Genomic DNA, 25,915 nt, shown 5'->3' with positions numbered 1-25,915 from the left:
TTAAATGATATATGCCTGGTTAACGAACCAAATATATCATGCACATACACATTCTGGCCAAATTTGGTTATAATTGGAAAAAAGACTTCTAAAATTATTGATCGGACAATATACTCAATGTTGCCCTTCTGCCCGCCTGCACACAAAGCTGGAATAAGTCACTTTCTATCCAAATTCTATGGGTCAAGCCATAATTTATGAACATGAAAGGTAAAAGCCATTCACCATTATTCAGTTTTTGGTTCCTGAAATTATAATATGAGGCAACGCAATAATATGATAGTGATTACGTCAAGTACAAGAATCGGTTTTAATCAGTTTAATCGGTTAACGGTATTGATGCGAGCCATCAAAAGATGCGCTGAAGATCTTAGTAGATTTTAGTTATAAACTAAAATTATCTTAGCGTCCTAGTTTTATAATTTTGCTACATATTTGAGTGAATCGAAATTAGGCAATTAAAAATGAAGACGGAGTTGAGGCAAAAGAAGTAAATGTGACATTCATACAGATTTAGGAAAATTGAATATATGACTAAGATATTTGAATGGAATTCCCCATACGGGCCTATGTACGCGCCTTGACAATATATGGTCTGGAGGGGTGTGGGTCAGGATACACATTGAACAACAGACAGACAGACAGACAGACAGACAGACAGACAGACAGACAGACAGACAGACAGACAGACAGACAGACAGACAGACAGACAGACAGACAGACAGTTGATTTCGATTTGTACAATGTCAACGTGTATGCATAATAACAAACAATGTTATACTAATAAGTATATATAAATACAAAAATAAATAAATCATCTATCTAAATCAGAGGATGAACAAATGTTACAATATTAAGTTCTAACATTAATTATCGTGGATCTTACTTTAAGCGAATCTTTAACAAACAGACATAGTTTAATAAGCTCTATTTTATCATTTGATTGCAACAGTTGTAAATATTTAAAAACAGACGGTCTTGTATAATAGCATTTCTTAATATATTTTTTTCTATAATCATTAAAAGCTTGACACACACAGATAAAGTGAAATTCATCTTCAATATCATTCGAATTACAACAAAGACAATATCTTTGGTTTCGAACAACATGATTTCTAGCGTATCTACCAGTCTGAATATGGTGTGGGTGCACGGAGAGTCGCAGTCTACAAAAGAAAAATCGTAAACTTTGGGGTATAATTTAACTCCCATATTCAAGACTAGTCTTAAAATTTCTATACATATCTAGCACCAATACATCTGCTAGCAATGACAAGTGTATTTCTTACGCCAGTTAAACAAATAGGTGTATTTATAATACACGTTCGATTAACAAACCTTAGATTCTGTAAAAAGTACAGTATCAAATCTGTGCAAATATAACAAGGTATATACTGAATAAGCAATTATAGAAAAATACAATGATTAAATAATTACCGGGTATATATATATATATATAGATTATCATGACAAACCATTCAATATGAATGATATGAAAGATTTTAAGAAAGTAAATCATAAAAGAAACAGTTATATTGTGAATAATAATACTTAAAAGCAAAGCAAGTGCTTGTTAGATCATGTATGCTATAGATGTGTAGAAAAGAACATGTATACATTATTGATTCATGATGGTTGGTCGAATATGTATTATTATAATTGTTCAACTCCGCTCAGACCTGTTGTAGTGAAATGTTAAGAAATTATTCTTCAGAAATATGTTTTACTCTGAAAGTATTTAAAAACAGACAAAAATTTGCTACATAAAACAGGCAGATTTTTTTTAATTCAAATGTATGCAAGGAATGTAAATCTCCATTTTTATATCATATAAGTTGAGCATATTGCTAATGACAATAACACACACACAATATAATATTAAAATCAATTTAGTTTAAAAAAAATCTGTGTATAATTATATGAATGGGTCAGTCTCAGTTGAGCAAGTATTAGCAATCAACAAGTATCAATTATGGCAAAAATAAGCAATTGACTGTGAAATTCATGAAAACATAACCATCCACATTGTAGAAGACCATTCAGTTGGTAAAAATACATCAATATACAATAAATGGTAAAAATACATCAATATACAATAAATGGTAACATGTTATACAATGCATGTATTTTCAACTCTAGTTTTGTGGGAAAACATTTCTATAGGCATTTGAGAATACTTGAAATAAACAGCTTAAAAAAATGCAGTGGAACCAAAAAAGTACATATCTATATAGCGGCACCCTTTGGTTACTTTCCTTAAACGGTAAAGAGCATTGCTGAGAGGATCTTATATGAAGGAGGATATTTATGAAAAGGCATCGCTTGGTTGTTATAAATATAGTAAAATAAACAACGGAGTCCCTTCAACATCTCCATTTCTGCTCACCAGTACATTGGTCTCATGTGGTGTTTCAAAACATCAATGAGAGGTTATTAGTGTTTTTATATATTCCACTTGTTCATAAACTGATATGTAAACCTGACAGGTGTGGTCAGTAACCACTTATTTTGATTTATCAACATAATCTTTACACAGAGTACATGTATGAAATAATTTATTTGAAAGTGTTTTTGGATTATTGTGAATTAACATAATATTTTGTTTTCTTAATCGGAAAAAAGTTTTAAGTAATAAAAAATAAACCTCTACAAGTTCATGGTTAAAACTCAACGGCTCCAACAGAACCTCATTGTATATATGATATCTGTAGGTTCCAAGCTCAACTGCACATACAAGCACCCATTATGCATGTTTTTAAAGTTCTTCAGATGCTTGTCAAAGTTTTTCCTTGGTGAGAGTTCAAAATGTTATATTTATTTATAACAAATAATTTGTTAAGCAAATTGTAACAGCTTAATTGTAACAGCTTAATGGCAAATATTTGATGAACACGTTTCCATGGCAACACTTATGACACAGTCACAAACAGCATAAGAGAAAACATGAAGTGAACACTAAATCTGAACGTTTAATTGGTTTCGTTAACTTGTGATCAATCAAAATTGGCTGTAAGGGAAAACAATTCAATTGTGCTTTTAATTATTATTTCAAATGTGGAAAAAATAAATACTTTTGGTATAAACAATCATAAGATTTGTTAAATGTGTATGCCTTGGATGCAATTAATACTAAATATTGTAAAAAAAGACAATTTTGAAGTGCTAAATAAATGCAGATTATGGGATTTCTATCTACGGAAATCTAGAATAAAATGCCAAAAAATGCCAATAAGATTTAATGCCTAAAAGCTTCCTACAATACAAGTATTATAATACCATATAAATGTAATATCATTATACAAGTATTCTAAAAGTATGTATAAGCATCTACTCCTAGTTTAACCCATCGTCAGACGCACTATAACACTCTACATACATGTATGTGGTGTGAATAGAATAAAGTATTGGGGCTTCCCATGATTTGTTTCACCTTAATAACAGTTATAACTCGAAAAACCACTTTCAAATCAATGATCAATCAATCAATCTGCATAGTATCACATGCATCTGACTAGTCTATATAATCAAGGCTAACAAGCAGTTATATGTATAGATAGGTACATAACAAGTCTATTTGCTTTCCTTCTGCATATATGTAGCAACAAAAACATACATGAAAAATAATTAGGCATGGTACCTCGCAATCTCATTAAAATCATATCATGATGTTCACTTCATTTCTTCACGTCATGAAGCGTGTATAGGAGATCTGATTTTAATGTGATTTGGTACTTAGCAATTAAATTTCACTGATAACATACAGTAAACTTTGACGATTGTCAAATAAAATAAAAATGAAACTTGTGCTGACTTCAGTAATGTACATTTCATGAGCAAGATTAGTAAATGCCCTATGTATGATAAAGTTCAATTTCATACCATTTCAATGCTCCTAATAAAGATTAATAAAAATGTAAAAAAGCAAAAGGAATGAAAATACTAATCTGTTGTTTAAAATGAAAAAAGGGTAACAACTTAAAAATTATTTAAGCCAGAGTTAAGACCCTTGCTATACATGTGCCTATTCTGTGTGGCAACATTTGAACAAAGTTTCATTTTAATGTCTTAAAACCACAAGATGCTAAGCCTATGATAATGTCAGTTTAAACCTTGACCTGCAAAATGGTATATGTACCGGGTATGTGGAACTATATTAAAAAATGTTATCTAACCTGTACATGCCAGTAATTTAATGCAGCAAAAATATTCTTATTGAAATTTTATTTACTATAAATGAATAAGTATCCTTTCACTTAGAAAAATAAAATGTGTTGGCTTATAGGATATTTTGTACTTTGGATATTATTTTCATAATTTCATATTCTTGCAAAATATTTCTGAAGCATAGTGAAAAAAATAAGCCTATGTGTGTTAGATATTTAAAGGCACAATAAAATCAAAGATTCCAGTTCAGGTACATTTCTCCAGAGCCTCTTTGAACACAGCAATGGTGAAGTCGGCATCCGCCTTCGTGATGCACATCGGGGGCTTTATACGGAACACCTGGCCAAACAATAAATGCTTTCATGTCCATTCTCATTTTAAATAGTTGCAACATGTTTCATATGAATTCTCCGTCTTTACATTACACCATACATGAAAGATATTGCATGAGGCTAAAGCAACAACAACAAGAACACTACCAAAGCTATAACAATACGTCAGCTTTATACTTTTCAGATACAGACAAAAAAATTCAAAATGCAAAGGTATCCCTATTTCTTTGGCATTTCATTGTAAAATCCCAAACAATAGAGTCTAAAGGTAATAAGCACAAGGATCATACGATGTGTTGCTTTTCAAGAGCACCCAAATTTGTCAAACCCAACTTAAAAACAATTTTAATGTAAAATGGTTCACAATGACCTTGGCCTTTGACCTAATGAGCTCAAAATCAATAGGGGTAATTTATTGTTCATGATAAATATTCCCTCTAAATTTGATTTAAACCATTTCTTAACATTAAGATGACAACAACCTCACCTTTTCACCCCAAAATTAGTATGGGACATCTACTGACCATATTCAAATCGCAAACAAAGCTTGAAGACTTTACAACATATCATTCGTAAGTTATTGATCAAAAACTGTTCCTCTAGTAAACCTCAACTTGACCTTTTACCTACTGACCAAAATCCACAAAAAGATACCGGTAACAATTAACTGCTGCAAAGATTCTAAGTAATATGATCTTTTTTAAAACACAATTTGCAGCTTAACATACAATCATTGTAATCTATGATTCTTACGTTTCCAAAGAAACCACCCTTGCCCATAAGAATTCCGAGGTCCTTTGTGTGTTCCCAGATGTCGCCCATCTTGTCCCCACCCAATGGTGCACGGGACGCCTGCATGATAAAACATTGGATCATTGTTAACGTGTACTGGTATGCCATGTAACTGTACATTGTCTCAATGTCTAACAAAGCTAAATTTCCAACAGGAATAATTAACAGACAGAAAGAGAAACCAACAAGATAGCTCCAAACCTCGTCTTTGGAGCATATAATAGATAGTTATATCTATATATATATATATAGGCAAAGATAGTTATAATTATAATTCAAATGAAGAAACATGTACACTGTTAAGAAGTCCTTGCTATTTTAAAAATGTTAGTTCCTTACTTCATACATACCTTATCTGTGACCATTTCAACCCCGATCATGAGGCCCTTCCCCCTCACATCTCCAACAATTTCAACCTGGTCTCGCAGTTTCTCAAACTCCTGGATCATGTATGTGCCAACCTCATGGCTGTTCTGCTGCATACCTTCCTCCTCTATCACCTGTGGGGGAATGAACATTTGATTGAAACGAGACAAGCAGAAACTGGTCTGGCCTCAATGTCTCAAAACCTTTTAAGCTAAACAGGCTTAAGTAGCTTATTTCAATTAGCTAAAATACATACTGGAAATGGATTTTGTTAAATGAAAAATGGTTTTATTGTGATTATCATACAGATATTTTCTATGTAGTTCCTAAAAAACTCTTAAAGAAGTTTATATAACGCATATTAGAGAACAAGAAAAAATAGCGAGCTTAGCTAAATCCTGTTTTAAGGGACTTAAGAAATTTCAAGAAATTGGGGCCTTGGCTGTAATCATAAAGCAACTCATTGAAAATGGTCGACTTCAACTTTCAACATTTTTTTATTAAATCTCTCAATTTATTATCAAATATATTTGTTTGCCTCCATGATCTGAATCTTTTTCTTGCTTATATTCATATTGATATTCATATTTTTGGTGTAAACAATTTTAGTTTTCATTATATTCAACTTACAATAAAAACATTTTTTGGCTTAGTTGAATTTCTTTACTAAGACGCTTTATGAAAACAGCCATAGATCTCTATTTTTTAACTTTGTCAGTTACCGTAAATTTGGCATCATAGCAAAATTATTTTACTCAAAAATGAGATGTAAACTAGAGATTGCTTTTTCGAAAAAGCGCATGTCTCCCCCATTGTGTGGTCGTAGGTGAGAAATAATCAATGATGGATCCCAAAATCAATAGGGGCCATCAACTAGTCATGACTAACTGGCATACCAAGTATGAAGTTCCTGGGTGTAAACGTTCTTGAGTTATTGAGCAGAAACCGGTTCTTCACCTCAAGGTCAGTGACCTTGACCTTTGACCAACTGATTGCAAAATCAACTAGACATCATGACCAACCTCACTTCAAAGTTTGGTGAACCTAGATCAAAGCATTCTCCTGATATTGCACGGAAATATTTTTTTACATTAGAGGTCACAGCGACGTTGACCTTTGACCTTGTGACCCCCCAAAATATAGGAGTTTTCTAAACCTCATGATCAACCTCCCTACCAAGTTTGGTGAACCTAGGTCAAACCATTCTCAAGATATTGAGCGGAAATGTTTTTTACATTGGGGGTCGCCGCGACCTTGACCTTTGACCTAGTGACCCCAAAAACAATAGGGATCTTCTACACCTCATGACCAACCTCCCTACCAAGTTTGGTGAACCTAGGTCAAACCGTTCTCAAGATTTTGAGCAGAAATGTTTTTTATATTGGGGGTCGGCGCGACCTTGACCTTTGACCTAGTGACCCCAAAAACAATAGGGATCCTCTACACCTCACGACCAACCTCCCTACCAAGTTTGGTGAACCTAGGTCAAACCATTCTCAAGATATTGAGCGGAAATGTTTTTTACATTGGGGGTCGCCGCGACCTTGACCTTTGACCTAGTGACCCCAAAAACAATAGGGATCCTCTACACCTCACGACCAACCTCCCTACCAAGTTTGGTGAACCTAGGTCAAACCATTCTCAAGATATTGAGCGGAAATGTTTTTTACATTGGGGGTCGCCGCGACCTTGACCTTTGACCTAGTGACCCCAAAAACAATAGGGATCCTCTACACCTCACGACCAACCTCCCTACCAAGTTTGGTGAACCTAGGTCAAACCATTCTCAAGATATTGAGCGGAAATGTTTTTTACATTGGGGGTCGCCGCGACCTTGACCTTTGACCTAGTGACCCCAAAAACAATAGGGATCTTCTACACCTCATGACCAACCTCCCTACCAAGTTTGGTGAACCTAGGTCAAACCATTGTCAAGATATTGAGCGGAAATGTTTTTTACATTGGGGGTCGCCGCGACCTTGACCTTTGACCTAGTGACCCCAAAAACAATAGGGATCTTCTACACCTCATGACCAACCTCCCTACCAAGTTTGGTGATCCTAGGTCATGCGGTTTTCCAGTTATCGATCGGAAACGAAGTGTGACGTACGGACGGACTGACGGACTGACGGACTGACGGACTGACGGACTACCGGACTACCGGACTACCGGACTGACGGACAGGGCAAAAACAATATGTCTCCCCCAGAGAGGGGGAGACATAATTACCTTCAAAGCTCACATTACCTAACACACATTTCACACCATGGCTTCCATTATGCTATTTTCAGTCATGTGAAAGTTGGAAACTACGATGTCCATTTTACCAAGTGCCGCATAATGTGACTCAAGTCTCGAGTATAAATGGTTAAAGATGCACGCTTTCTCCCAAATAAGATTTACGACAATTAATACATTTTTTTAATATACCAAAACAGGATGAATAAATGTTGAGATTAATGGTTCTAATGAAGCATACCATATTTATTTTGAAAAAAATGTGCAGCTAACAGTACGGTATTTAAACCTGATGAGACAATAGAAGATCGCAGTAAATCTTTAAGCATTCACCAATCATTTAATATTTCATCGTTTTCAGCTATTAAATTTACGATTACAATCTTATAGTCATTAATTAAAAGTTTCCATAAAGGCATTATTTTGTAAGTAGTTAAAGGTTTATCAATCAAAATGTATGTTTGTTATACATGTGTATGTATTGATTTTGAATAAGAGTGTCACTTTAAAGCAAGAGAGTCTCTTTTAAAGAATATAGATTAATTTATTTCATTAAACTAACATTGATTTAACAATACATATATTCAATGTAACATTTAATGGTAACATTAGTACCGATGTTTATTCAGAACTTGAATGGGTAATACAATATTAACAAGCGCACATCTTGGGCGTGTAATTGTCAACAGCATATGGTTGTCTAATGGAATGTGACTATTCAAAACAATTAATAAGAACATAAAATGTTAGAGTATAGGATTTTTGACAGTTCATTGTAAACATTTGTATAAAGAATTGCTATTTTTATACGGAATATGTCGTTTAATAGCTATAAAAGCTTTATTTAAGCGTAGGTTAGTTAAAGTGTCTGTCAAAATATATACTATAATGAATTGTGTTTATGGCAGTATTGACCTATATTCAGAGTATTTATGCTGATTCATTCTGTGTATTAGACAGTCAGGGTCCGACTGATATGGACTCACATGTAATTAGTAATATTGTTGGGGGGAGCGGACTTTGTCTGCTTTCTTGTATCTCACATTTTGTAAATAGATATGTTGAAAGTGTAAATGTAAATACAAGTATGGACTTGGAATCAGTGTTTTAATATGTTCAAAGTTAAGAGTCTAGTTGGACACGTAGAGAGTACTCTGTGGCTGTGACGCTGCACCAAGTATGTTTACTACAAAACATATTTCTTCTCTTAGTTCAATTAGATATTATAATTAAACATAACACAAGCCGAGATCAAACTGTTTTTTTCAGTTGACCAATGGGCATTACTCATAAAAGTATTGAAAGCCAGTCATAGCAGTCACGAAAGGTCACAGTCAAGGTCATTCAAGCACAATATAAATATTTGTTTCCAAAACTGCAGACATGGTCTTAAGGGATGGGACCAGATTTTACCCCAGGGGAACAACTTCAACAGTCTTGCAAGTTGGTAGAGAGCCATCATATGCTACATAACAAATATCAAAGGTATGAGCCGTGTGGTTTGAAACAAGAAGATTTTGATAAAAATTTTTTATATGTCTCTAGGAAACTTGTGTCCCCTGGGACAAGGCCAATTTTGACCCCAAGGGCCACAATATGATGCCTTATACAAAACATCGAGGGACTGGGCTTTTCAGACAAGAAGATTTTCAAACATTTCCCTATATAAGTATACAAAACATGCAATTGTGTTCAGACGGATGCACTAACGACGGACATTGTACCATTGCATAAGCTCTACCTGTTTTTGACAAGTAAAGCTTTAAAACACCCTCTAAAACTGTAATTTTGATCTCTTCTTAACAAGGGCAAGGGAGAGTAACACATCAAACCAACTGCACAATTTAAAAAACAGGTTGTCTCTCTGTAATTCTAGTTTTGGCTAAAAGTAGCATTTTTTGTTGTTGATAATTTCAAATGCCATTTTACAGTCATGGTGGAACCGAGCTGTCATGGATATAAAATTATAACTACCCTACAACTTTTATAGAGATTCAATCAAAACTGAAGTCTGTATTGTGCTCACAAGCACTTGTTCCAGAAGTACAGACTGATGGATGCCCAGGCGCCTACACGGCACCATCGCATAAACGCTTCTAGCCTTGGTCAGAATAGCTAAAAATAATAAGTTTAATACGACAAAAAAATATTTCTCAATAAATCACCTACATCTATCACAGCTGATCCAACAGCAGAGGCAACGGGATTGCCTCCATATGTGTTGAAGTGTAGAGCCTTGCCCATTCCAGCTGCAATCTCAGGCGTGGTTACTACGGCACCAAGAGGGAACCCATTTCCCATGCCTTTTGCCATCACAACTGGAACATTTTCATTCAAACTCAGAATTCAAACTGTTCCATTATCAATTATTATTAATATAGATATCACTGTTTCCTTTAAGAGTTTAATTTCTAAACCTCTACATTTTTTTAATTCTGTGATAAAATTATAACAAACTAAATTGCCCCACAGGTTCAGATGATGGATTTAAGCTTTATTTAAGAGAACACTTTAAACAACCTGATGGAACCTTCTCTTGTGTTCTCTAATCATCACCTTATCAACAAATATTTACATTCCCCAAGTCCTTTCTATAGATATAACTTGACGTTTATATCGTATAACATGCAAAGGGAAAATGCAAAGGTAAAATGACGTCATTGTTTACTTCAATATTACGCTCCGATTGGATTAGCACGATGTCATTTAACAAATGATATATGACGTTACAAAAATCAGCTATTCTTTTATACAAACGTATGTTGTCGGTTACACTTCTATACTAAATTGCAGAAGATTCTGCTTTTTTTTAATTGCAATGAATATTTTTTATAAATATAAAGAGAAGTATTGATCAATTTATTCATATGTTTATGCTGTAATATGAACGCAATAGGGCAAGCAAGCATATGACTAAGGAGTGCAAGCGTGCTTCATTGAATTTGCTCGCGTGCCGTACTGTGTTCATACAGCATAAATGCAAAAAAATGCGATCAATCCTTCCATGTATGGCTTACTTTCTCACTATTCAGATTAACAGCATAATATCAAAACGTTACCAAAATCACAGAATTATAAAGTCAGTGCAAAATTGAAATCTAAAATTACTGAAATCTAGCACCCCTGTGCTGAGCTATATCATAACAAATAACAGCCTCGTTTCTAAATGTCACGTAAATGTGGTAAAGAAAAAAGTGTTTTCTGAGGGCAACCTTCTACTGTAATGGTTCTTCACTGTCACCTCGAGGACATGTACACAGAGCGCTGATATTGCTACATATGGATGTTCCTGGTCTCAGTAATGGTAGATGAATATAATCATAACAATTCTTATCTCACAGGCATGTGGTAACATAAATAAAGCTGGTTGTAATTTAAGGATTTAATTTATGCATCTAAACACTGCAAAAATGAAATGCCATGCACTGAATTCTAATAAGTTCATTTATACAGTTACTAAGTGAAGAACATGCCTATATTTGACATTAACATATCATTTGTATATTTGATATTAATGTATATTTGACATTAACATATCATTACTGTAATCTATTTAAGAAATATTACAAACCACTAAGGGTCATATGACATTATAAGGACCGGCCAGTCAGCCCCTGAAGGTGGTATATAGACCAAGGCATTAGCCAAGGTCCATTCACCTTCGGGGGCTGACTGGCCAGTCCTTAGAACGCCATATGGCTCGAAGTGGTCCTTCGGGGGCTGACTGGCCAGTCCTTAGAACGCCATATAGCCCGAAGCGGTGTGTTATATTTCTTATATTATACTGAACATTTTTTTACCATCTAATAATTCTAAAGTGCCTTTGATGTTTTTTATTGAACAAATCTAATAATATTTACTTGGGCAGAAATGTTGTCGTGAAAATTGCAAGCAGCACTCACCAGTTTAATGACATCAGTGGTCAATATTATATTTTTGGTGACATCCGGACGGTCCCAAAACATGATATGGACTGCTAATGTCATAAAAACTGGATTTTTATTAAAATACATTGATATGTGGTCCGATCAACTTTAAATACACAAAGAAGGGACACATTTATGTAAGGTATAATATATACTGTATATTACCAATATCTGGGATGACGTCGTGACCCTCAAATCCCCAGTAGTGGGTGCCAGTTCTACCGAAGCCCGTCTGGACCTGAATAATGTGCATGAACAAAGATTTAATAAGGGTTTAAAATAACTCTTTATCTAAATGCAAAAGAAACTGTGCATTATAAGAATCTGGATGGTCTACATATATATTCTATAATAGTTTGCTGTTTATCTCCTTTCGTTTCCAGAATATTTAACAAGGGGTGCACTTTTTCACTTATTCTATTTATAACATTTTTTTTCGTATCCAGGGCAGCAATTTGGTCAAATGCGTGACAGACTTGTGATGTTTATACTATACAGAGGATCAAATTGCCATGTATGGATGCTTTAAGTTTCATTCACTTACATTTCAATTTCTAATGAAAAGTAAATTAATTTGCTTAAACACTTTATGTCAAGCGCGGCAAAAACATGGCATACAACTTGTATTGTAAATGATATGGAGTTACAGTAACTCATATAAAGTCTTATGTCCTTGAACACTAAGGTGAAATATTTATATAATATTTTATATAACAATTATGACATATGATCAAAAGTCCCAGCATGCCAACAAACTTTAAACCCCATTTTTTAAGTCTATTACAGCCCATTTCGATTAAGAATCATAAAGAGCTGTCTTACTTAATAAACTATTATAGCCTTGAACAACTGTGTGAAGCCTCAAGTAAATTGAATAAAATTAGTTAAAGAGATATGACTTAAAACTTTAACAGGCTACTGACTCTAGAGCAAGTAGAAAAGCTTTTTTTCTTAAAAAAATCAAGCTAAAAACCATGAAAATGTGGACAAGGAGACCGATGGACTGACAGACTTTTGTCTGCATTTTAACTTCAAATTGCTAGTTCAAAATACTGCAAAGAATAACAAGACTCCCTGAATAACCATATGCAGGGACATGTTGGTAGGATAACTATTACATAAATGAATTATGTGTCTGTCATATTTGACAAGTTTAATCAAATACATGAATTTTTTTTATAACTCTTGGCACAACCATTCATACTTAATTAAATAATGTTAGAGTGATTTTTATTCAATAACTGCAATAGCGAATACGTCTGAGATTGAAGTACATTTTACAAACAGCGGATCTTAAACATGTCATAAAAACACCAGCTCTAACCTCATCCGATATGCAGATCCCACCGGACTCCCGCACCTTGGCAAATGCTCTCTTCAGGAAGTTCTTGGGGTACTGAACAGTTCCACCAACACCCTATGTAGCAGACAATGTTTATATTTAAGGTAGACCATTCAATTTTAATGTATATCATAACTAGTTTTCCATTATAACATCTATTTTGTGATTTGATTGCCGAGAAACTTTGCCGGAATAACGTTCTGTTGTATAACTATTCTAAACAGGGGAGAAAATAAGCTTTATCCTTTAACAAAAAATTAACGTTTGAAAAAAGAACTAATAGGGCATTTATTTAACGAAAGTCATTGTTATCAATACTATTTTGGGCACAGAATAAAAAATATTGCAAGTCCCTAAAAGGAGGCAAAAATGAAAGCATGCAAAGGTAAATAAATAAAAAAAGACGAACTATAATTGCAAAGTTTAAAACCAAGAAGTTTATTTAAAGAACAAAATAATGCCATGAAATATGGTTTCAATAGTTGAACATGCGACATGTTCTTTCAAGCCTTGTTTGTTATATATAAGTTTGCTATACACACTCCAGAAATACGGAATAAGTCAGTTATTTGGATAAAACACACACAGGATATTGCAAAACACACCTGAAACGTCCCGAGAAGTTTGTTATATCCCGAGTCTACTGTATGACTTTTTTATCTTTAATGCACATCATTCTGTATAAATGTAACAACCTGTTCAATTCACCATGTTATCTTTAAGATAAATATGCCATCATAGTCCATGTACACCACATACAGACATTTTACAAGGCCTTTCCAATGACATGAGAAAACAAAAATACATGTTTCTTATAGACTTAAAATTAAAGTAGGCGTTGCCTTTATATTGCACTTTACTTTTTCTGTGGAACTGTGGTGTTTATGTAAGAATATTTCAAAAGAAATGGGTAAAATCAGAGAAAACAGTGGCATTATTTTTTTATTCACATTTGTCTTTTATTTGAAATGAGGGTGGAAGATACTCATCTATAAATCCTCACCTATTGTAAAGTCAGGGTTTATTTCAGTGAAATATTGAACCTTTTCATCTTTTAAATCACATGAATAATACTAAAATTTTGCTAGGGCCCCAGGGACCAGAGGTCCTTGGAAGCTCCTGGAATTAAGCTTTCTATAACACATTTTAAAGCCTCTCCTGACATTACTTTTAACAATTATAAAAACAAAACCTCATGGATATTTTATGCTCTGGCAGGTTAGCAGAAATCCACAAACCATATCAGCAATTACAAAAAACAGGGAATACATGAATAGAGACTAGAGGCTCACAATGCTGTCAATATATATCAAAATTGTGTTCAATGAATGTTGCCTTAACATAATGGTATTCTTTGTCACAGTGAAATGAGCTTTTGAAGCCACTCCGACCATTTTAAACCCTTTGGAAATACTTCTGACAGTCACTGATATCTCTATTGTTCATGCTCTTGACCTGCAGACAGAAACTTTATTGATTAACTGCTCAAGTTTCAAGTCGCAAGGCATTGTTGACAGATTTCACAAATTTGCAATATGTCATTAAATGTTGACGTAAATATTCAGGTTATTCTTTAAATGAGAACCATGTGATTCTTTTTACATAAGCAGTTGAAGAGCACTGATGAACTATAGGTCATTGTTGCAGAAATAAACAACTTATGTTCTGAAAATGTTTGGCTTTAAACGATGTGAAGGTGCTACAATTAATGACAGAGATGACGACTATTCTTTCATCTTTGACATGTCATTTCCATTTTTAGAATTAAAATTGGAACCCAAATTAAATATCCTTTGAGTCTGGATGTCTTTTGTTTTTCCCTGATGAATTCCCGTCAATTTATCATGTGAGTTGATACCAAATACAGCAGAGGAAATAAAAAAGCTACATTTTAAAATTTTTTCCAGATTTTCAGGCGATTTATCAAGGGTCATGTTTGTAAAACGAGAATAAAAAAACAGTGACCTTGTAAATGAAGTGTAATGTATGCTGTGAACATGACTGTTAAATATGTGTTTGAAGAAAGAGAGTGGTAAATCAAGTACTTGTATAAATTAATAGAGGGCACTTTATAATCAAACTTCCCAACAACACATCCTTATTCTAAGTGCCAACTTGAATGGATGAATGCATTTTTAGAAGATATAATAATACTGTGGCAAGAGGATGTTACAAAACTGCAGCCAGAATGTTACATTGTTATAGTTACCTTAGTGCTCATATTGTTTAGTTACTTTGATTCATTGTATGATTAGTATTATGACATATATGTAGAAATGATATAATTATCATCTTAAGCCAATACTTGATAACTGTATATACTGTAGTTGCATGCTCCTTCACATCAGTAACACTACAAAAAAAACACCATGATTCCACACAGTCGTCATTTGTACCCTGGTAACATAAATCTGCAAGAAGTCAGACCAACATTCTAAGCGTGTACACGTTAGAGCCATATTTCAACAATAAGCCCTAGTCTCAAGAGAATTCTCATGTACTTACTCAACTGAGTTAACTATTTGCATCGATTGTAAATGTTAAAATAAAATATCTTAAATTCTGATTTCTTGCCTTTTTACTAATTAACACCTTAAAACATGTTTTATTTCAAGTTTTCTATCATTTTTCCATAAAACAATTGTGTACAGCTTTTCTTTTTTTTTTTGCCAAACATTTTGTGACAAACATCCAGTCAGGATGACTTGATTGAATGTGAAATCTTACTTAAAATATTCAGACTTTCCACTGGCGATCGCCATTGTTGCCATTTGCGACAAAAGGGGCGACAACTTTTCAAATTTGGCAACTGTATGGTGATAATGATTTTTATGAAAATCTTTTGTTAAAATTATGTAAGCGGTGCCCATGCGGCCTGCATATAGTTGATTCTGGCACTGTAATAAATCAATTTAAATATTATTTAAAACCATGGCAAGCTACTATGTGGTAGACTGAGAAGTCTTCATATTATTTTTAAGGAATTGGGATAAGGAATTCATGTGTTCACGCATATGAATGGTCTTCGCGAACAAATTCTCCAAGTCAAACCTTGGATATTGTGGGCTGGATGATAAGTTGTTCGTAGATTACACCCAACCACAACATGACTATTTACATGTTCATGATGCAACAGCATCTCATTCACCTGTATAGATTCTGCAAAGAATGCTCCGCACCGTCCCTTAGGCATGGAGAAGCGGAGGACGTCTTCCAGTTGTTCATAGTACATGTCCCCAGCCTTACACTCGCCCGCTGCACAGTCACAGTCCCGGATTGTCTGTAACACGACAGTAAGTCACATAAAGTTATAGTGGAAAATGACTGCCTTTGATTATTAATACACACAAAAATTCAAGTGACTGGCCCAATTTCTCAAACATCCAAATAGTCCCAAATAACATGATTAAGTTAAGCTCATTTTTTGTTTTGGTATATTTTGTGTAATGTATTCATTTTCAAGAGTATTTGGACTTCAAAGGAAAATTATCTTGTTAGGGAAAAGTCGAGATTAATAAGAAAATTTGGCTAAATGAATAGGCCACTTAAGCTTATTGGACTTCAGAACTTCAGAGAAATTGGGCCCTAAGGTCAATGTGCATTTATTTGTCCAGAGCATTTTCAACATTTTATTTGTTTAACAGGTATGAATCTTCAAATCCAGGTGACTTCTTGTCAGGCCAATTTGATCCAGTGACTGTAGTAATCAATGTTTATCTTACAACCTTAAAGCTGCACTCTCACAGATTGACCATTTTAACAACTTTTTTTATTTTTTGTCTTGGAAAGAGCAAATTTTTGCGTAAATATCTGCAAAGAAAATCAGTTCGTAGATTTTCATATTTCCGTTCGAAAATTAATGTTTTATGGCTTAAACCGTTACTAACGGTTTAAGAAAATTGTATAAAACATCAATTTTTGAACTTATATATAAAAATCTGTGATCTGATTTTTTGTCAGCAGTCTTATATAACTGGTTTCCATGGTTTTTTCGCAAAAATTGGCTCGTTCCAAGACAAAAAAATAAAAAAGTTGTCAAAACGTTCAATCTGTGAGAGTGCAGCTTTGAGGCGAAAACTTTGGAAACACAGCTGAGGTATTGAGTCTTCATGCCAAAATTCCCATGTATATATTTACTATCAAGGAATTATTCCCATTCAAACTCTAGATAAAAGCTAGGTTTTGCAGTTTAATTTATCTCAGTTTGCCTATGTTTAAATGGGCCCAATTCAACTGTCTCATAAATGAACCCTCATCTTTAAATACCCATTGATAAGGCACATACAGCAAACTAAATGGTAAACTGGATGGTTAAGTTATGCCACTACATGATTTCAACATTGAAAATGTCAAGAACATTTACATATTTGTAGGTCGTAACATTTACATGACTAGTCATAAAACAGTCATATATGAAACTTGAGCATTGTATGTGGAAAACAAATCTTATCAGTTTTTCACAGTTGGTAACAAGGTATGCCTCCAAAATCAATGTATCCAGATTATACTAGGATTTGCTAGTAATACATCCAGTGGTATTATCATTTGCCAATGACACTAAGCCCTTTACACTTCCCTGATACAGTGCCCATATACCATCGTTGCAATAAATACTCTATTATAATGGGTGTGGTGGTGTTTGTAGTTTATACTCCGGGTCCCGGCGTGAGCACATTGAAGTGTCCCAGAGTGACAGTTCAACCACCGCACACCTATCCTGGGCGGTGACCAGTACTAGGTGCCTTCACTTCTGCAAGGAACTGACAACTTCTGTACATGCCAGGGGCAGTGGTACAGTGCGAATGGTCGTAGAAAGGATTTCATAACCAATCACAACAGAAGTGACCTGGTCCGCCCGGGAATCGAACCCTGGTTGTCTGATTAACAGTCCAACGCTCTACCGACTGAGCTAACCGGGCGGACTCTATTATAATGACCACAGTCATTGAGCTAAATACCCACAGCCATTGAGCTAAATGCTCACAGCCATTGAGCTAGGTGCCCACAGCCATTGAACTAAATGCCCACAGCCATTGAGCTAAATCATAAAATGCCCACAGCCATTGAGCTAGGTGCTTACAGCCATTGAGCTAAATGCCCACAGCCATTGAGCTAGGTGCCCACAGCCATTGAGCTAAATGCCCACAATCATTGAGCTAAATGCCCACAGCCATTGAGCTAAATGACCACAGCCATTTAGTTAAATGCCCACAGCCATTGAGCTAGGTGCCCACAGCCATTGAGCTAAATGCCCACAGCCATTGAGCTAAATGACCACAGCCATTAAGCTAAATGCCCACAGCCATTGAGCTAGGTGCCCACAGCCATTGAGCTAAATGCCCACAGCCATTGAGCTAAATGCCCACAGCCATTGAGCTAAATGCCCACAGCCATTTAGCTTAATGCCCACAGCCATTGAGCTAAATGCCCACAGCCATTGAGCTAAATGCCAACAACCATTGACCATTGAACTAAATGCCCACAGCCATTGAGCTAGTTGCCCACAGCCATTGAGCTAAATGCCCACAGCCATTGAGCTGAATGCCCGCTGCCATTGAGCTAAATGCCAACAGTCATAGCCCTACATGCCCATATAAATATGAAACCTTAACCACACTTGTATGCCGATACCTGACTTGGCGAATCCCGACAGTTTTTGCCACCCCAGGGCCCTCTGAATGGGTCAGCATTCATCGTCTGTAAAGTCACAATGAAAACATACAAAAAATGTAAGAAAATAAAATATTTTATGAAAAAAGGTCTTTAAAAAATATCAAAAAGGATAGTGCAAGTTTGATGGTAATTGCAAGCAAAACTGTGAAATTATCATTTTAAAATTTGCTATGTACATTTACTTTGGAAACAAAAATATACATTCTTCTTATAACAATTCACAAAATGCATGTGATAGACACATTACCTCAATGCCTCAATTGTAGGTTTCAATGTAAATTATGTTGTTTAAAAGTGGCCTTTGATCATGCCATAAACAGTTGAATAGACCTGACTTGATATCCCACTCACTTGATGTATACCAAACCCTGAAGGGACATTGAACCTCCACGTACTGATGGCCGTCAGGCCCATCAGATGTGGGCTAGCTCCATGGTATGCATTTCTAAAGAACAGAAATAACAAATGAGGCCTTTTTTGACATAATGTAAGTATGTCTACATTTATTCAATGAAGTAAGATATGTGCAAAAAAGATTTCAAATTTTTGGACATTTAACAAGACAGACATTTTGATTACTCATTACAAGAATCAATCATAGAAATTGAAAGAAAATGAACTAGTAAGAATCCATTGGTCATTTTATAACTATTCAGTTTTTCAAATCCACTGTTAAATCTTCCTCTATAGAAGTGTTTTGATACCTGAGAGAGACGACTTCATACGTTCCAGTGTGCATTCGCGCCATGTGCACGGCCAGGTCGTTTGCCTCGGACCCACTGTTCACAAAGTACACAACCTAAAGTGGCATTAAATGTTGGTCACTGAAGATTTTAGAAATTTTATTAATGATATTTTTTGACAACTGATAAGGGATCTTATTAAAGCTGGAGTGTCCGTCTGATGGTTTTTCAGTTGAAAAGGGGCAGAACTCAACAGTAATTAAAGCTGGAGTGTGGAGGGGCAGATCTCAACAATTATAATCCGTAGTGTTTGTCTGATGGTTTTTAGTTGATAAGTGGCAGATCTCTATAACTATAATCTGTAGTTTTTGTCTGATGGTTCTAAAGTTGATAAGGGGCAAATCTCAACAATTATAGCCAAATTGTTTGTCAGATGGTTTTCCTGCCAATAAGGGGCAGAACTCAACAATTATAATCTGTAGTGTTTGTCTGATGTTTTTTCAGTTGATAAGGCGCAGATCTTAACAATTATTATCCGTTGTGTTTGTCTGATGGTTTTTCAGTTGATAAGGTGCAGATCTTAACAATTATTATCCGTTGTGTTTGTCTGATGGTTTTTCAGTTGATAAAGGGCAGATCTCAACGATTAAAATCTGTAGTGTTTGTCTGATGGTTTTCTGTCAATAAAGGGCGTAACTCAACAATCAATAAATCCAAAGCATACATGCCTTTCTTCACATGCACGCAACATCTCTAGCAATATGTGTATCAAGTTTCATTTTAGTTATTTTTGAATATCATTGAATGATCTATGATTTTAAAGGCCGAGGTTAAAGCTTTATCATGATGTTACAGACAGCAAAGGATAATACAACGGGTATCACAATATCTTGATTTTATTGTTTGCAGGACTGACGAGGTAAAAACATAATTAAGAATTATAACTGACGTGTGAGTCTCATACAATAAATTGTATCAAAATCAATATAAAGTCTTATTTTTAAATTCAGAGATTTTGAACCATGCACTTGTTATTGATCATGAACCCAAATCATAATTCTTCACCAATATAGAACAGAACTTTTTTTATAACGCTAAGTAACTTAGGCCTATGAGTTATACCTTAAGGTTTTCTGGCAGTTTGGAGGCCAGTTTTTGCGCATACTCATGAATTTTTGGGTGCATGTAGATGTTGGTTGTGTGCCATAGCTTCTTCAATTGCCTCTCAGCAGCTGCATTCACTTTTCTGAAAATAATAAGGTCATGATTTAATCAAAGAGTACAAGTAATTTTTGCACTGTAGGTTGACTATAACAAAATGAACTTAAGTAGTTTGATAACTTTAAAGGGACTCTCAGACTTTCTTGGTTTTTAAAATGCACTTTTTAAGGGAAAAAATAAAGATTTATGGAATTAAGTGTGGCAAATCATTTGGTCATTTATGACTTAGATACTGACAGCTGGAACCATTCAACAAATGCTGATATTTGCTTTAATATTGTCTTTAAATATCACAATTTTGAAGAAAAAAAATCACAGTGATTCGCCAAAGCATTATTGTGTGATTGATTGATGACATTTTCACAGGATGTTACTAATATCTTTGATCAAGATTAAAATATCCATCTCATGTTGCATTATTTTTTGTGGCCGTAAGGTAAGTGCTTTAGTTATCTATTTCAATCTTGACTGTACCAGTGTGGGATGCTCCCAACTAAAACCATAATATACTTTTATACAAAATTGTATTTTGTTTAGCAATTCTTGTATCAAATAGTAAAATAAGTGTTTTCAGAGCCATTTTTCGGAAAACTAATTTTTGGTCCAAAAATATGAGCAAGTCCCTTCAATATTTTATTCAATTAAATGTTTAATAAAGTATTTTTATTCATACCCTGATATCACATATAACCATACAATATATAATATATCCATCAGCTGAATTGTCTTTTAATAAGGGAATTGAATACTAGTAACTTAGTTAGATGGACTTCATGACACTTGTAGACAAATCTTTGACCAGAATTGCTTAGTCGAACAAGGGCAATTATAAAATCTAGAGTTACCCTGACTTGTTTAACTTAGTAACCTGATTGTCAAACGTTGTTTCAAGTTTCCATCAAACTCACTGAGTGTTTGGTGAAATGTGGAATTAATGGTACTTGCACAAAAAATAATAAAATATGCATATTGCATTTTATGATGTAACTTTGACAAAACACTCAAAAGAACTGATTTACAAAATAGTGTTTTATCTTTGACATGTGAATAAAATGCAATATGCATATTTTATTATTTATTATATTATAATCTGTTTCTAGACTGTTTTCATTAAGATGTTTGTTGAATAATGTATAACGGTCTAGAAACAGATTATAATATAATAAATAATAAAATATGCATATTGCATTTTATTCACATGTCAAAGATAAAACAATATTTTGTAAATAAGTTCTTTAGAGTGTTTTGTCAAAATTACATCATAATAATTATAATAATAAACTTTTTTTCATCAAAATAAAGCTGTTAAATATATATATTGGCTTATTGAAATAATCAACTTACCGGTAAGCCTGTTAAGCTGAGCTGCACTCTCTCAGATTTACCGTTTTGACAACTTTTTTATTTTTTGTCTTGGGATGAACCAATTTTTGCGTAAATATCTGCAAACTATTGGTATATGACTGCTGACAAAAGATCAGATCTCAGATTTTCATATTTCTGTTCGAAAATTAATGTTTTATGTCTTACAAACCATTACTAACGGTTTAAGCAAAATGCATAAAACATCAATTTTTGAACTTATATACCGTATGAAAATCTGTGATTTGAATTTTTGTCAGCAGTCTTATATCATTTTCGAATAAATTGGCTCCTTCCAAGACAAAAAATATAATCGTTGTCAAAGCGTTCAATCTGTGAGAGTGCAGCTTTAAAAAGTTTCAAAAAAACTTAAGAAGGGTTATTTCTGTACCAGAAGAATTGATTGCAATAAAGTTACATTACATGTAGTAGTACATTTTTGAAACCTGCCTAACAGATGATGCTAAATATGGAATCATTTTGATATGGCTAAAGTACAGAGGTGATTCCATAACATTTATAAGTATTCAGACTCATTCCCTCGTCGATGGGATCACCAGACAAATTTACTTTAATCACTTAAAAGTGCTAACAACAAACAATCCATTAAGCCTGGGAGTAAGATTGTATTATTGGTCCCAGATCTGGGAGTAAGATTACATTATTGGTCCCAGATTAAGCATTTTACAGATGCCAAATTATGATTAAGTCACAAAACAAACTGCTGATTTTCCATGAAGTAGTTTATTGAATTTATAAAGTAAGCTGTTTAAAAGCTGATGCATGCTATTTTATTAAAATGGCTAATAGAAAGGCATGTATGCAGCATTTTGCAATGAACACTATTTTCAGTCTTCTTAACAATGAGTCAGCTCCGGGCTGTTACTTGGCAATGAACTATTATGAATGTATAAAATGTATAAAAGACATGATATTTTTTCTGTCATATGCCAGTTATGAGCAGCCATCATTATGCAGATGGTTGAAAATAGCTTATCTTGAATTCCATAACCAGATAATTAAAAGGTCGAGCACTTAAGTGGAGCAATGCTAGTCAGAATTTCTAAGTTGAACTTGGGGAATTACTCTACAATCATTTAAGTCGGAGTTAAGGGCTTTGCTAAACATTGCTGAAATTTGAAACATGCAAACTTAGTTTAACGTTAATAATTTGAAAGTTTTTTGAGTTATGGCTTAAATTCACAGCAAAACAGTCACCAAACATGACACAAAGGCTATGACAGTACATCTGTTTAACAAACAAGAGAAGCTAAAAATTCATCATCTTGAAGCATTACGCGTGTTTGAAAACATTAACTCCACAGTCCATTAAACTTCAACTGTACATACGGATGGCAGTGACCCACGCTGACAGTGACAATGCCCCCGAAGAGGTCAAGGTAGCGTCGCCCTGTGTGATCGAACAACCACTGCATGTAGCCCTGGTGGATCATCAGTGGAGACCGGTAGTATGTGAACAACGCCGGCGATAGATTGTTTTTCCTCACTTTAACTGCATCTTCAAATGAGATTCCCTGATGGATAAAATGAATAGGTTATTTTCTGTTTGAATTCGATTTTTTTTCTCTTCATTAACACTAAACAGGACTATTTGAAGAATAGTAACAGGATTATGCACAAGTCAATTGTGACCACGGCCCGCCAGGTCTGGGAAATAGCAAGGACTTTGACTTTCGGTCTAGCCAAGCCCGGGTACAGTCCCCGCCCTGTGGAGACGAACTGCTGGTAAAATCCCCACCTCCGCATTCCCCGCTATTTTTCGCGCAAAGACAAAACCATCGCATTCACCTGGCACTGCTGGGCCACTTGGAAGGTAAAAAAAACAGCCCATTTCCCCGTCTTTCCCAGGTATATCCCTGGACCTGGGGGGGCTGTGGTTGCAATTGACTGGTGTATTATATATGGCAGATTTCACGTTTTGGTGACCAAAAAGTTCCCGGCGAATATTGTTTTTTAAATTTATTGCAGATTTGTGATTTCAACATAATCTTTTACAGCAATTTCTTATCTATCATATTTTAGAACATTTGCAATGATTTATTCATGCATTTTTATAAAAAAAATAATTTTGTATCACCATACCATTTGTGCTAGTGTTACAATATTGCCGGTAAAAACTTGTTTTTTTTTAATATTTTGATCCAAAGAAGTATTTTGTCTTGCACTAAATGGTTCATTTATCTATAAAACAGATTGTACAGACAAAAAATAAAGATTGTTTCGTTTTTCTCAAAAAAAATTATTGAAACAAACCCTAATTGGACAACAAGACAGAAAATGCTTTCTGCAAACATAGGTTTTCTTTTTATATCAGATCAGATAAGCTATAAACATAAATGTTTTGTTGTGGTAATATAAATGTCTCTAGTATGGTGCAATTATCATTACCTTTGATATTAAACATATATATTATAAATTGCTAATTGCAGTATGTGCTAGTGTTACCACAAAACAGAATGAGTAACATTAGCAGTATGTCACATTAGCAGTTGGACAGAATGTTTCACAACAAATTAAAATACAGACCTACCACAGACTGTTTGAGCTTGATACAGTATAAAACAAACTATATAAATGATTGATAAACACGGTCAATTGATAATCACAAAAATTCTTAATTCTGTCCAATAAATAACGATATCAAACACAAAAGCGGTATGAATTCAATATAAACTACGTACCTAATGAATGAATACTTACAAACGATAGTTTACAGACGACATTGTTATGTTCGAATAATTGACTCTGGGAAAGTCATCAAATTTCAACGATTTTCTTGCTTTATTAAGCGCTTGTCTTAATGCTAGCGTGACATAATGTTAACGTTACATCAAAGGACAGAATGAGCCAAACTTGGATTAAGTTTTTATCAACGGTATTCACCACTATTTTTATCATTTCAATGTCAACTGTGAACCAGTCCAATATAAAAGTAATCGCTACCCGGATGTTAACCCTCAGTCGGTGTAAATTATTCACGAATAGAAAAGGTGCTATCGTCATGCTAAAATGGGACAGAATCGATTTTGAGTAACATTAACACATTTTTAGACCTAAAAAACTTTATGATCGGGAATGACCAATTTCTTGTTACATGCAATACTGTTTTTATCCGACACGTAGTCTTTGTTTTCAGTGATTTAATAAAGGTGTGTTTAGGCTTAAAACAGTTAGCAGTGGATCATGTCTGCTAATGTTACACAACAATTCGAGGACAGATTACCGTAACGTTATCACCATGCGCAATTACCGAAAATTTAAGTATAATACGAACGAAATGCAATCATTTTAGATATATTATTTTTTTAATTAACATTTCTTGCAAACATTATTCAACAGACAAGAATAAAATACTTACCAGATGTTACTGAAAAGCATCCTCAAAAAAGTGGTATATTGGTACCGGGAAGATTTTCTGTCTTTTTTGTCCTAAATATCGGCATATTTTTACATTTTTTTACCTTATTTAACACAATATTTTCATTATTTTAATACAAATCACTTCTATTAGGTGTTCTTATTGGGTTGGGAAAGGCAATTGCTGTATATATGACGTTGACATGCAATAACAATAAATGAAAGCAAATGGGCCAAATAATTGCCTTTTTTGTGAAATCTGCCATATAAATATGTTATTAAGGGTAGGGAATTGTGCCAAATCTTGGACACATAATCACAAGAAAGATGGGACTGTTAATTCTACTTTAGAATACAATATAATTTATGACCATACAATATGATATTACAATTTAATTAGTGTGCAATATTAATAAGCATGGATCAAGTCCTCTACAT

General features: G+C 34.2%; 1 protein-coding gene across 1 annotated transcript in view; it reads right to left on the bottom strand.

Annotated features, from left to right (window-relative positions):
• Positions 1-304: 304 nt before the first annotated feature.
• LOC128243354 (alanine--glyoxylate aminotransferase 2, mitochondrial-like) overlaps positions 305-25,915 on the bottom strand; it is a 28,677-nt gene continuing 3,066 nt past the window's right edge. Inside the window, exons 3-14 of the mRNA XM_052961084.1 lie at positions 23,450-23,634; positions 20,639-20,762; positions 19,538-19,632; positions 19,185-19,278; positions 18,792-18,857; positions 16,309-16,440; positions 13,143-13,235; positions 11,984-12,056; positions 10,062-10,210; positions 5,639-5,788; positions 5,250-5,348; positions 305-4,503 (exon numbers count right to left, since the gene is read on the bottom strand). Coding sequence (XP_052817044.1) covers positions 4,411-4,503; positions 5,250-5,348; positions 5,639-5,788; positions 10,062-10,210; positions 11,984-12,056; positions 13,143-13,235; positions 16,309-16,440; positions 18,792-18,857; positions 19,185-19,278; positions 19,538-19,632; positions 20,639-20,762; positions 23,450-23,634 — 1,353 coding nt within the window. The 3' untranslated portion in view covers positions 305-4,410. The remainder of the gene's footprint in view (positions 4,504-5,249; positions 5,349-5,638; positions 5,789-10,061; positions 10,211-11,983; positions 12,057-13,142; positions 13,236-16,308; positions 16,441-18,791; positions 18,858-19,184; positions 19,279-19,537; positions 19,633-20,638; positions 20,763-23,449; positions 23,635-25,915) is intronic.

Source organism: Mya arenaria, chromosome 8 (assembly GCF_026914265.1).
Source record: "Mya arenaria isolate MELC-2E11 chromosome 8, ASM2691426v1".
In the NCBI taxonomy this organism is placed as follows: Eukaryota; Metazoa; Mollusca; class Bivalvia; order Myida; family Myidae; genus Mya; species Mya arenaria.
The sequence above is the reverse complement of the archived record's forward strand: the minus strand, read 5'-3'. Positions and strand labels throughout refer to the sequence as shown.